Genomic DNA, 12510 nt, shown 5'->3' with positions numbered 1-12510 from the left:
GGTCGTTCATAAAATGCCTTGCTGTACTGTTGTAAGTGATCTTAATGATTCCTAAATGCATCTACTTTCGGAAGGCTAAATAAAGTGCTTTTGCTTTCGCCTAGAATCACACAGCGTCTCCCTGACATGGCTGCTTCAACACTAACTGCTGTTCCTGAAACCACGCCTTCTTTCTTTGCGTGATCATTTGGGCGCATTATGCAAATATTTCCACATGGTGAGGTAGATATGTGGGGGCGTGTTAGAATGAGCCGTTTTAGGGGGGCGTGGCAGAGTCTTAACTTTGATAAAGAATATCTCTTTGGTTTTGAGACTTTAGTCTTTGCAACTTCAGGGATCTTATCTATGCACAATCAGCTTGTAACACTCCAAAGAGAAAGGAAAACTTGAAATCGCATCATATGACCCCTTTAAATGTTCCAGTATAAATGCATTCACATTCATTTTTTTTTGTTGTTGTTAGTTTTTTGTTATTTAATTCAGTGATCATGTCAGTTCACATAGATTGGTAGTAGTAATGTGCAAGGAACATTTAACGAAATGTTTCACTTTCTGTTGCTCTCTCAGCTGGTGACCGAAAATGAAAGAAATATTTGCTTTGCTCTACCCTAAGTCAATATTGAGATATGCAGAGAACATTTTAGATCCTTTACCCATGTTTGAAATTTTACAGGCGGGAATGATTGAACTGCATATATGTGTCTTAAGCTTCAGGGCAGAGCACATACGAATGTTTGCACAAGCATAACAAGCTTTGTATTTTGGTGATGTGTGTTTTTAGATTTAAAATATCTCTTTAATCTGTATGTTCTATGTCTCTTCTCTCTTACTTAAACTTTATCCGGTCCCCGAAGTTCTCTCTGACCACCCTTTTAACAGCCTGTCAGGTTCCTGCAAAAACAGGTGCTTTGAACTAGTGGAAAGTGAACCCCCAAACTGTCGCTGTGACAACCTGTGTAAAACACACAATACTTGTTGCTCAGACTTTGATGAGCACTGCCTGAAAACAGGTAAGACCTATCTACATTTGTTTTTCCTTTCATTTTGTAGATACACAAAGTCTGAGGCTTTATGATGTAAAATGAATTAGAAGTATTTAAGATTTTGCACTGTTAGGTCACTAATGAAATTGTGATATTGATGTCTCATTTGAACAGATGGTCATGTTACCTCTGCGTCACAATGCTCTTTGGAACATTCTCAAATCATGCTGATAACATGTATTAGGTTTTCCACAAACTTGAGGCGTACCAAATACTAGGACATTTTCAAAGTCTTGTTTTATCAAATTCATGATTCTCAAATTAATGTAGCATTTTTTTCTTTTTGACCCCACTGTACTTTTTGTCTTTGTCTAAATGACAGACGTCCCTCAAATTGCTTGTGCCAGGCTGCTGTAACAGTTTCCTTTAATTTCGCATTGCTTTGGTTTTGTCTACAAGAAATGTTGTTTAATTTTTTGTGCCCTTAGTGGGTGGCTTTGAGTGCAGTAAAGAGCGCTGTGGTGAAACTCGTAATGAACAGCATGCCTGTCACTGCTCAGAGGACTGCATTGCCAAAGGAGACTGCTGTACCAACTACAGGTCTCTCTGCAAAGGTAGGAGGCTTTCAGAGTGTTTCTACAAACTTGCATTTCATTTTAATGTAATTCGCAGAATGTTTAGCAGAAATAGTTTAATGTGGTGGAGTACTCTTTTTGATTCAAAAGTGCCAATCACCCATAGCTGTTATTTTTGATCCAGAATGTGCATCATGGATACAGTATTTTAATAATTTCCCATCAAGTTCTTAAGACTTTTTTGCCAAACCACTACAGTTATAAAAAGGTGGAGTTTGGCATGTTTGTGTGTAACTGTACAGCAAGAGCACTGTATTGCCTCAACATCAGACGTGTTTGCATGTGTATGAATGTCACCTTGTGCTTTATTGACCGACTTCCTCCCTGTATTAGGTGATGTTCCCTGGTTGCAGGAAGAGTGTGAAGAGATTAAAAACCACGAGTGTCCAGCCGGGTGAGAGACATCACTGAATGGGCTCCCCATCCATCCCACCTTTTATATTTACCGCTAAGTCCACAACACTTATATCTTAGGTCACAGCTGTACTTAACATACTAGAAGATAGGGAATTGTTTTTTTGTTTTTTGTTTTTTAATGCTGTGAAGTGCTGAATGATGGCAAACACTGTGGCGTTAAAAGATGGATATTGGGCTTCTGTGTGACCAAACACCTATCTGGGAGGACTGGGTGGTTTGCATAACAGTTAATGTTAATGCATGCACATTAAGTGTGACTTTTTGAGCCTAATCATATGAATTGTGCCTATGGAAGGCTTGAAGGCTGTTATAAAAAGAACAGTCAAATTAAAGATTTGCCTGTCCACTACAAATGAGGACAAATTTTAGCAACAAATATTAATTTCATTTTGTTTGTAATTGGTGTACTAATGTTTCTTTCTATGTATAGGTTTGTTCGGCCGCCTGTCATCATGCTGTCTGTTGATGGCTTTCGTGCATCTTACATGAAAAGAGGAAGCATGGTGATCCCCAATATCGAGAAACTCAGTAAGACTTATGTCTTGTAATAAAAATATTTTTAAAAAACTGGCCAATCACTGGCCAACAGTCTACAGCAGTTTATTTTGCAATTGAGTTTGCCTATGGTAAACATAGGATCTCAGACAAAGTAAACTTTGGGCACATTCTTGTTCAGAAAACATGTTCATGTATTCCATGTGTGCTAAATTACCTCATTTATTGTACTAAACTGATGCCTTTGACTGATTCTAATAAAGACTTATTTTCTCATTTCTCTTGTAGGATCATGTGGAACACATGCACCATACATGAGACCTGTGTACCCCACCAAAACCTACCCAAATTTGTATACAATTACAACAGTATGTATTAAGTTGGTGTACTTTGTGTTACATTTTTGCTTATAAGTGTAAATACCCCTTGCAGAATCTGCTAGATGCTTATCTTTAAAAAAAGAAAAATGAGGGGGGGGAAATGCATTTTGTTTTTTGTTGCAGTTTTTCTGGTAGGATTCAAATTCTACAAGGGGGATGTTCATTTAGGACTTAGGATAAAACTTAGGATAAGCACTTGTATATGATAATATTATTTCTGTTGCCTCTTAAACCGTTTGCATTGAACATATTTATTTTGTTTTTTCTTTGCTTTAAGGGGCTTTATCCTGAGTCGCATGGAATTGTGGGTAACTCCATGCATGATCCTGGCTTTGATGCCAACTTTAACATTCGAGGGAAAGAAAAGCTCAACCATCGATGGTGGGGAGGACAACCTGTGAGTTGCCCTTCCATACCTTTTTTAAGGGATAGTTCATCCAAAAATGAAATTGTGTCATCATGTACTCACCTTCCATATAGGGCTGCCTCATAATAGTTGACCAAACATTAGTCAACAGAAGAGGCTTGGTCAACTACATTTTCATTAGTTGGTTAGTTGCAGAAAAAAAAAACTCCACAAGATTTGATAAAGTGACGCAGTCAGTAGCCGAATGTTTGTTAATACTTCTGGTCTGGCTAATAATTATGTCCGGAAGAAGATCAGAATTCAGAGGAAAATAAAAGTATTGATATAGTTATATTCTAATTGCACACGTTGTAGTGTTTCAGTTTGCTTTTATACATTTTATATATATATATATATATATATAAAACAAAAATAAATCTGCATACAGTTTTATAAAGAAAGAAAACATATACGTACATGCTTATGTATTTCTCTTTGCTGTTTTTTTTTTCTGATGCATTCATAATCATATCTTTTTCAGGTGTCTCTATGGCTCATTTTATGTGTGCGCTTAAGTGCTTAATTTATGTTTTAATTTTTTATTATTATGGTATAGTATTTTTTTGTAATGTAGAACAATGTTACAAATAACATTCTTTCTCAGCCCTGAAACTCAAACTATTTTCTCTCTGTATATACTTAAGAGTAACTAAAATAATATCATAAACCTGTGATTAGTTGACTAATGGCTTAAATGAACAACTACTAGTCGGTTAGGAAAATCTTTTGTCAGGGCAGCCCTAGTTCTATAAGAACAATAAAAAACAATCTATAGAACTTATTTTGGACCCATATAATTTCTTTGTGTGACAAACAGACTGGAATTTAAAGTTTTTTTTCTGCATCATGGTAGAAAAAAAAATAATATTTTTTTCAAGCAACATACAGTATAATTTGCAATATTTAATTATATATTAGATGTTTTACCAGAGTATATATATATATATATATGTGTGTGTGTATATATATATATATATATATATATATATAAATAAATGTATGCATATTTCTCTGACATGTACCTTTTTCCAGAGATAATAGACTTTGTACACATGACAGCCAGTGCTCTCTGGTATTCTTGACATCAACTCTAGCTTTGAATTTGAAATATACTCAAACTTCAACTGTAAAAGGTCAATCCAGTGATACTCATGTACATATATGTAGACTACTTTGAGCCATATTCATGTCACCATTTTAAACTGTGAACCATTGTCTTGGCGAGAGATAAGAGATTATAACTAGTACCTCAGTGGCACAGTATTTTGAAACTGCAAGCAGTGGATCATGTTCATAATGTCAGTGAGTTTTTTTAGATCTTGTGCAAGCTACATGAAAACAAAGGGGACATCTCCAACACATCTGTGAACTATTAACCCAACAGCTGGAGCCAATTTTCAGTTTTCACTGAACTTTATTTCTTCTGGCTGATTCTATACCCCACTGACTGAGCTGTGACAATAAATGAGGCCATCATAGATGGAACTTACCCAGTCTCGTCTCTGCAGTTTTGCTAAAACACTTGTGAAAATTACCCAACACATAGAACGATTGTCTCTCATTTGTGAATTGTGATCCCTACAATTTGTTTAGTTCAGTAATATGATATATAAAGTGAGAGATAGACTGTTTTCTTAGGTATATGACTTTTTTCCACAGAAGACACAGAACAACACATGTTTTGTTTGATAACTTTTATTCCTTCCATTTCTAGATCTGGATAACAGCAGTGAAACAAGGAATAAAGGCTGGTACATTTTTCTGGCCAGTGTAAGTCAACATGATCCAAAGTCAAATGCAAACAATGTCTTTTTCAAGGTCATATTTAACTTAATTCTGTATCATGGTTAATCAAATAACTTGTCTGTACCGTTTATGTTATGGACATGAGCGGTACCTCAAATTGTGTGGTTTGTTGAGGAGAGGTGTGCCATTTCATGATTTTAGCCTGGTGGATGTTTAAATGTATGAAAAAAATCCCATAAACTTATAATGAATGAGAACTTATATCTAGGGACCATAATGTCATGGAGACTTGGGAGGTGGGCATGTGTGCCAGTAAAACAAACTCCCACAACACCCTAGAAACCACAAAGCAATGACATGTGAAGTTTTGCACAGGCAAGCACCACTCATATTTTCTTAAAAGAACATGAAAATCTAATTATACAGCTGAAAAAAGTACTTCAAGTCTAAATTGCAAGTTAATGGCAAGATTTCATAAAACAGAGGAAATCACATGAATGTTTTTGTTCTGATGTTCTCTCTGGCAAGTCCTGGACTTGCCTGGGACTGAAACACAAAGGTCCCCTCATCTGCACTCACAGAGGGCCTTCAGACTGCATTTTTTTTTTTTCACTTGGACTTAGACAGAGACAGCTTGAACTGTTTTGCTAGTAATTTGTGAGAAAAGGTCCTATGTACAAGCAAGGCGCTTGTCAACTGCATACCAAATTCAGCACAGTGGAAGGGCAAAGCACCTTTAGAGCTACTTCCTTTGGCCTCAAACCTTGAGGAAATTAAATTCTTATCTGAGCCCATAGGTTGAGGAGGCCTGAACTTAGTGCATAAATTTACCTAATGTTGATACAACTGGACAGGAGGTCAGGAAAAGTGGAGGTGGTAGTGGAGAAAGGGTTTCCTGTAGAGATTGATTGAGATAATCTTTCCTGCTCCCTAGTCTCTCGATACCCTACATAAACACTCAAAGACTCTTAACCACATACATACGTACATATGTACTCTGCATGCCTTAAACTTACAGGATTGCCTAATTGTACTGCCCTGCTGACACCTTTTTCAGAAAATGTCAGCTATATACACTTTGCTATATATTTCAGCTATATACAAACTATATATGTGTATGTACCAGTTCTAATGTGTGGTGCATTAACAGTGTCATTCCATTGGAAAGGAGAGTTCTGACCATGTTGCAGTGGCTTCACCTTCCGGATGCGGAGAGGTCTGTATGTAATAAACACCCCCAAAATGCCTTGTGAACATTCATTATTGTTTGAACAATTCATTTAAAAAGTTCAGAAAGACTGTAAACTCCCTCTCATTAATTTTTTTACTCCACAAAATTCAGAGCTCGGTATTTTATAGTGAATGTGACATGAAACATTGCCTACAGAAAAATATTGCTCCATGTATTTATTTTTTTAGGTTCACGGAGTTATCTTAACTGTCATGTTATTAGTTTTTATTTGCTTTAAGGTTAGACTTTGCCTTATAGTAACTTTGACCTTACAGCAGTACTGTCAACTGTGTGTTTGTTTTTTGTAGATTTTTTATTTTTTTTGGTTAAAATGTAACAGGTGTCTGTGTGTTTGCAGGCCATATGTTTATGCAATGCATTCTGAACAGCTGGATTCCTATGGCCACAAACTAGGACCCCACAGCACTGAGGTAAGCAGAGTCTACAGGAAACATTCTAATAGTTTAGAATACCAGCTGACTGGCCTTGTCTCACCTGCTTCATTCACATACATTCTCACATAAACATATATGGTCATGCTGCAAATGTAACAGTAATGCAAACAAAATCTCAGCCCAAATACAGACTCACTGCAAAAACTGCTTACATTCACATTCCATAGTGTGTGAATTAAAATTTGCTTCAAGCTAATTTGAAGACCGTTGACGTTGCTGGTGTATCTTTGACAATTGAGCATTACACAGATGTTGTTTCATTCTACAGCTTGACAGTGCACTGAAGGACATTGATAAGGTGATTGGACAGCTAATGAATGGCCTGAAACAGATGAAACTGCACCGTTGTGTCAATATCATCTTGGTTGGAGACCATGGTACCACATTTAGAAATCCTTGTTTGGGGTTTCTATGGGTGATACAATTTTATTTGTAGATCAATTGTAAATATTTTATATATTTTTTCTTCTTCAGGCATGGAGGAAGCTCATTGTGACCGCACAGAGTTCCTGAGCTCTTACATGTCCAACACTGAGGACATCATCCTAATTCCTGGGTCACTGGGAAGAATCCGAGCCCGAAATCCAAACAACTCTAAATGTTAGTAATTAAAAGCAGAATGAGAGTTCTGGCCTGCCCTGGCCTAGTTGTATCAGAAATCACAAGTTTTTGTTAACAGGAAATACAGTATTGCTATGCGTTTGTAAATATATTCTTAGTGTTCAAACAACCTGGGTTGATCCAAATCAAAATAATCTGACAAATTGAGAAAATATTTTTGTCCCTTAAAATCTTTTTTTTTTTTTTTACTAATTTTGTTACATTTCAAGGTTGTTGTTGTTTTTTACTAATTTTGTTACATTTCAAGTTTTTTTAAGTCAACATGAAACCAAATTTACATTTGGTTACACAATCAGCACACAATCAGCTCTAGTCCTTAGAAAAACTAAATTTTTCATGAAAATGCAATACTTCATGTGCCTAAAGAACTTTCCCTTTTTGGCTGATGTGTGGGCTGGGTTAATTAAATGTCACATTACAAGAGAAAAATGTGTTGAGAGCATGTGACTTAGTGAGGACATTAGAATAGAGTACAGTGCACTATTTATAGAAATTAATTTGTTTTAAAAGTATCAGGCATCAAAACAATTGAATTTTTTTTTTTCTCTCTAGATGATGCAAAAGCAGTTGTAGCAAACCTTACGGTGAGTGACTTTCTCTAAAATACTTTATAATAGTATACTTTTGTAAATTTACATTATACTTTACTAAGCCTTTTTATAAGAAAACACTTTCTGTTTGTCAAAATTAAGAGAGACTCCATACTTAATGTGATGACCTGCACCTGTGTTTACTCTGTCACTACACCTCTGTGAACTTGAGCAGAACTGACTTCATACATCCACTCAAAAGTTGGATAAAACTCTTTGCAAAAAATAGTTCCCAAAAACAAAGTTAGTTCTGAGGAAAGTCTAACATTATTTATGTGACTTTAGTCTCAAATAGTCTCTAAATATATTTTGGGACTACTGTATATTGATTAATTAAATGGTTTAATTTAAAATGTACTCTGGTAATTTCAGTACAGAATGCACTGTTCTTCTTCACCAAACATGAAGCTTGGTTCTCCTACAGTGTAAAAAGCCAGACCAGCACTTCAAACCATACTTGAAGCAGCATCTTCCCAAACGTTTGCATTATGCCAACAACCACAGAATTGAGGAGGTTCACTTGATGGTTGAGAGGAAATGGCACATCGCACGGTAAATTACCTATCACATAATTACATTTCAGTCTTCATGGTTAAAATGGTTAAAATGTCCAAATGTATCACATTTCTTGATTGATAGAGATGCCTAAACCTACTATGCAAAAATTATTTTCTTAAAGAGTGCTTTTGTTTTATTTTCTAATAAAAATATCTAAACATCCATAAAACAAGATAAACATTAGTTAACACATTAGGTATCATGAAAAAACAAAACAATGAACAACATTTTTTACGGCACTGATTAATCAAGTTTAATGTTAATTTAAATAAATAATAATGTTCATTGTTTTTTCATATTAGTTAATAATACATTCACTAATATTAAGTAAAAAATATATTAATGTGGAAATTAAATGAACCTGGATTGATATTGTTCATTGCTACACCCAGTTCATGATACCTAATGCATTAACCTTATTGTAAACTGTTACCATTTTGTCTTATTTTAAGCATGCACCTCACTAAATGTTATTAGATTTCTGCTTAAGAAAAAAATGTGCCTAATTCAAGATATATTCTCTGAAAATAAGTATTAATATCAGTTTTGTCTGTGATTTAGATTTGTCTTGTTTTAAGGTTGTTCAGATATTTTGCTGTTGAAAAACAATACAAAAATACTAACAAAGGAAATTATTATTTTTATAAAAAAATTAATTAAAATAATTTCCTTTGTCCATATTTTTTAAATATTTATTTTTACAGAGTACTATGTTACGCAATGGAAGTACCTTTTCAGTTTTTACCTTTTCCTTAGATGCTTCTAATGACACCGTAGTCCCTAGTATGCTCGTTTGATACTGAAATGGGAAGCTATAAACTCTATAAACAAAAAAAGAAAAACAATGAGGTCACTGTAATTGGCCAATAGCTTACAACGCTTCTACCATAGATGTGGATGCAGAAACAGAGAGGCAGGTCCAGAAACGGTTCCTCACAGCAGGGTTGAGACAACCTCCTCTGTTTGGTTTGGCTGACGGTAGAGCCCCAAATGAAAGCAAGCATTGAGGCAGACTGGTGGAGATATAGTCCTGTCTAATCGGTGGTTCCAAAGTCATGAAGTGAAATACTTTATAGCTTGGGCAGTCTTACCTAGCCTGTAGGTCTTTGCATGAAGCAGAACGTTAAATTAACTAGTCAGGTTTTAAGAAATGAAATAAAATATTTATGAGCAGTCTCTCATTTGTTATTTGAAGATGCTGCATGGGACGAACACTTATTGCTGGAATCCCTGGATTTACTGTAGTGTATTCTTTCCACTGAGTAAAAATGAAGAGTTTACAGCCGGGTGATTACTGAGGTTTAGTGTACTTAAGTCATTTGGCTCTGCCACATAGCTTCACCCAGCATGTTCGGTGACTTTTAAATACTGATTTATTCTAAGGAATTTAAACACTGGACTTTTATGTTTAGTATTTAAGCATGTCATCTACAAATACTAACTTGTCGTTAACAAGTCATTGACTTGTTAACAACAAGTCATTGCTCTAATAAATAAATATTTGAGACAAATTCTTATGTAGGATTGGGAAGAAAACAAGGTTTAATGTTTATATAGTTGAAAAATTGCTCCATGTCTCCCCCGCATGTTTTTCTTTGAGATGAAGAACCCGCAGTTACCTAATGGTGTTGAGTCTCTCTGATACAGGAAGTTCTATGAATCAAAAAGGAATCATGGGAAATGTGGGTTTGCTGGTGATCACGGATATGACAATAAAATCAACAGCATGCAGGTTTGTGTTTAAATTTTCATAGATATAATTGAAAATGTTGTGTTAAACTTTGTGGTACTTTAGTGACTTACTTTGATCTACTTTCAGACCATTTTCCTTGGATATGGACCATCTTTCAAATTCAAAACAAAAATTCCACCATTTGAGAATATTGAGCTTTATAATGTCATGTGTGGTGAGAAAATCTTTATTTTTTCATTCTGTAGTAATCCTGATTACAGCATTAATTTTGAGTTTCAGTGCAAAAGCACTTATCTCTATTCATAGTTTTGCATAATGTAAACTCCCAAAAGTATAGAAAATACGCCAAGTTAACCACCATAGAAAAACTTGAGCTTTACAGTCGCTTGACATCTTTGCAAAATGTAAAGTATAGTTGTAAATAAATGAAATTTGAGCAGGACAGGCTATAAGGGACAGGCTATTTGGTTCAATAATAAATACAAAAACACATACAGCACCATGCTGCTTCATTTATTACCCATAATGATCTTATTTCTGCTTGCACACTATTTCTTTATATTAATCAATGTATTAATGCATTAGTGGCGTAGAGAGTAAAGTGTGCATGTGACCCCTTCTGTCTAGCATCAGGGATCAGTTAGGTATGATATGAATTGATTAAAAGCAGATGATTTAATATAAATGTAATTAAAATTCTAATAAATTCCTTTCTATTTCGAAAATAAAAAATAGTTTCCCAAAGGTGAAGAGCTTGAATATAAAAAATACCGACAACAAATATGTAAAAGTTGTTCAATACCATAAAAATGCATACTTGGAAACTCTAATAACTTCATTGTTTAATGCTTTACAGTGTGCACATAAGATCTTTTGCCTCCATGTTTCCCAGATCTCCTTGGCTTGAAGCCTGCCCCTAATAATGGTACCCATGGTAGCCTTAACCAGCTCTTGAGGGCCCCTGTACACATACCCAGCATGCCTGAAGAAGTGTCCAAGCCAAACCCTGCAGGACCAGTCACAGCTCTTAATGATGACCTGGGCTGCACCTGTGAAGACAAGGTCAGCAATAGAGTATTTTCAGATCGTAATAAATCTTCTTACATGTCTATTAGAAAATGTTTACTCTGAACACTTATAATAATAGGTTTGCTAAGGTGAAAATTACTGCTATTACCGTTGTTCATACTTAAATAATATTTAGTTTTGATGTGTAACTCAACACTTTTAATTTTTATCTGGCGGACAATAAAACAAGCTAATAACTACTCAAACAGTTTCACTGAAGTAGGGACCCAAATCTTATTTTGGGACCACTTGGGAACCACTCAGCAGTGTGCTAGCAACCACCTAGAGCACCGGTGCAATCACATAGCAACCATGGGCAAGCACTACTTTCTTGAGAAATTATATTGTGCACCATTTTATGATTGCAGTTTTAATGAAGAGGTGGATGACTAGATTCTAAAGTCTTTACTGTTACATCTTACATAATATCACAGTTCAATTTGAATTGACAAACCCTCATAAAATCTCATAAAGTCTTTGCTTCATGTGCATGTACACATGCTTTTATCAGTTATCACTGTTGCATGCTTTAATGTCTGTATTTTTTTTCCCTCGAGTCCTGCTCACAAATGAAAGTTGGATGCCATTGCTTTTCTCTAGAAATATGCCTAAATCAGGGGTTTTCAACGTGTTCTCGGAGCCTCCCCAGCACTGCAAATGGAGTACTCTACAATTCATAGTTATAGGAATTCCCAACTAGAGGGCAAAACAAAGCTGTCCTCCAATGAATGGCATTCATTTTTACCAAGTTTGTACTAAGAACTAATGTAGTTAGACAGTGATATTAAAAGACAAAACTCAGTATATACCTCATTGATGATGTGAACTATATGCAGGTGAACAGATTCACCCAGAATATGAACACAATGCACTAAATTGCACGTTAAGCATTTTCGCATAGAAAACCATTATAAAGAAAATGCCTAATGTGGCTTAATACATTAAGACGTTTGTTCATATTCTGGGCTCATCTGCTTGCCTGTATATAAGCGATATTTTGAATTTGATAATTTAATAACACTTAATACATTAAACCATGTTATGCATTTTTCATGTGAAGTGTTTTAGAATGTCCCATTTTTTTGTGATTTTTTATTGATAATACCGCAGCAGGTGCAGTTTGTTTACATATCACATAATCATCATTGAACTGACTTTAACTTGAAAAATGACTGCTTACAGTGGCAAACTATTTTCCTGTTTGCCACTGTAAAGCTGCTCTGACGCTATTG

The 12510-nt window shown here is 35.2% G+C and overlaps 1 protein-coding gene across 1 annotated transcript in view; it reads left to right on the top strand.

Moving 5' to 3' along the window:
- The window catches only part of LOC107745056 (ectonucleotide pyrophosphatase/phosphodiesterase family member 2-like), a 41997-nt gene that overhangs the window by 3073 nt on the left and 26414 nt on the right, over positions 1-12510 (top strand). Inside the window, exons 3-18 of the mRNA XM_016558887.1 lie at positions 855-1010; positions 1472-1597; positions 1952-2012; positions 2466-2563; positions 2819-2898; positions 3188-3307; positions 5031-5086; positions 6213-6278; positions 6652-6724; positions 7017-7125; positions 7223-7348; positions 7922-7953; positions 8384-8511; positions 10165-10249; positions 10337-10424; positions 11103-11272. Coding sequence (XP_016414373.1) covers positions 855-1010; positions 1472-1597; positions 1952-2012; positions 2466-2563; positions 2819-2898; positions 3188-3307; positions 5031-5086; positions 6213-6278; positions 6652-6724; positions 7017-7125; positions 7223-7348; positions 7922-7953; positions 8384-8511; positions 10165-10249; positions 10337-10424; positions 11103-11272 — 1574 coding nt within the window. The remainder of the gene's footprint in view (positions 1-854; positions 1011-1471; positions 1598-1951; positions 2013-2465; positions 2564-2818; positions 2899-3187; positions 3308-5030; positions 5087-6212; positions 6279-6651; positions 6725-7016; positions 7126-7222; positions 7349-7921; positions 7954-8383; positions 8512-10164; positions 10250-10336; positions 10425-11102; positions 11273-12510) is intronic.

Source organism: Sinocyclocheilus rhinocerous, unplaced genomic scaffold (genome assembly GCF_001515625.1).
Source record: "Sinocyclocheilus rhinocerous isolate Xijiao unplaced genomic scaffold, SAMN03320098_v1.1 scaffold3236, whole genome shotgun sequence".
In the NCBI taxonomy this organism is placed as follows: Eukaryota; Metazoa; Chordata; class Actinopteri; order Cypriniformes; family Cyprinidae; genus Sinocyclocheilus; species Sinocyclocheilus rhinocerous.
The sequence above is the reverse complement of the archived record's forward strand: the minus strand, read 5'-3'. Positions and strand labels throughout refer to the sequence as shown.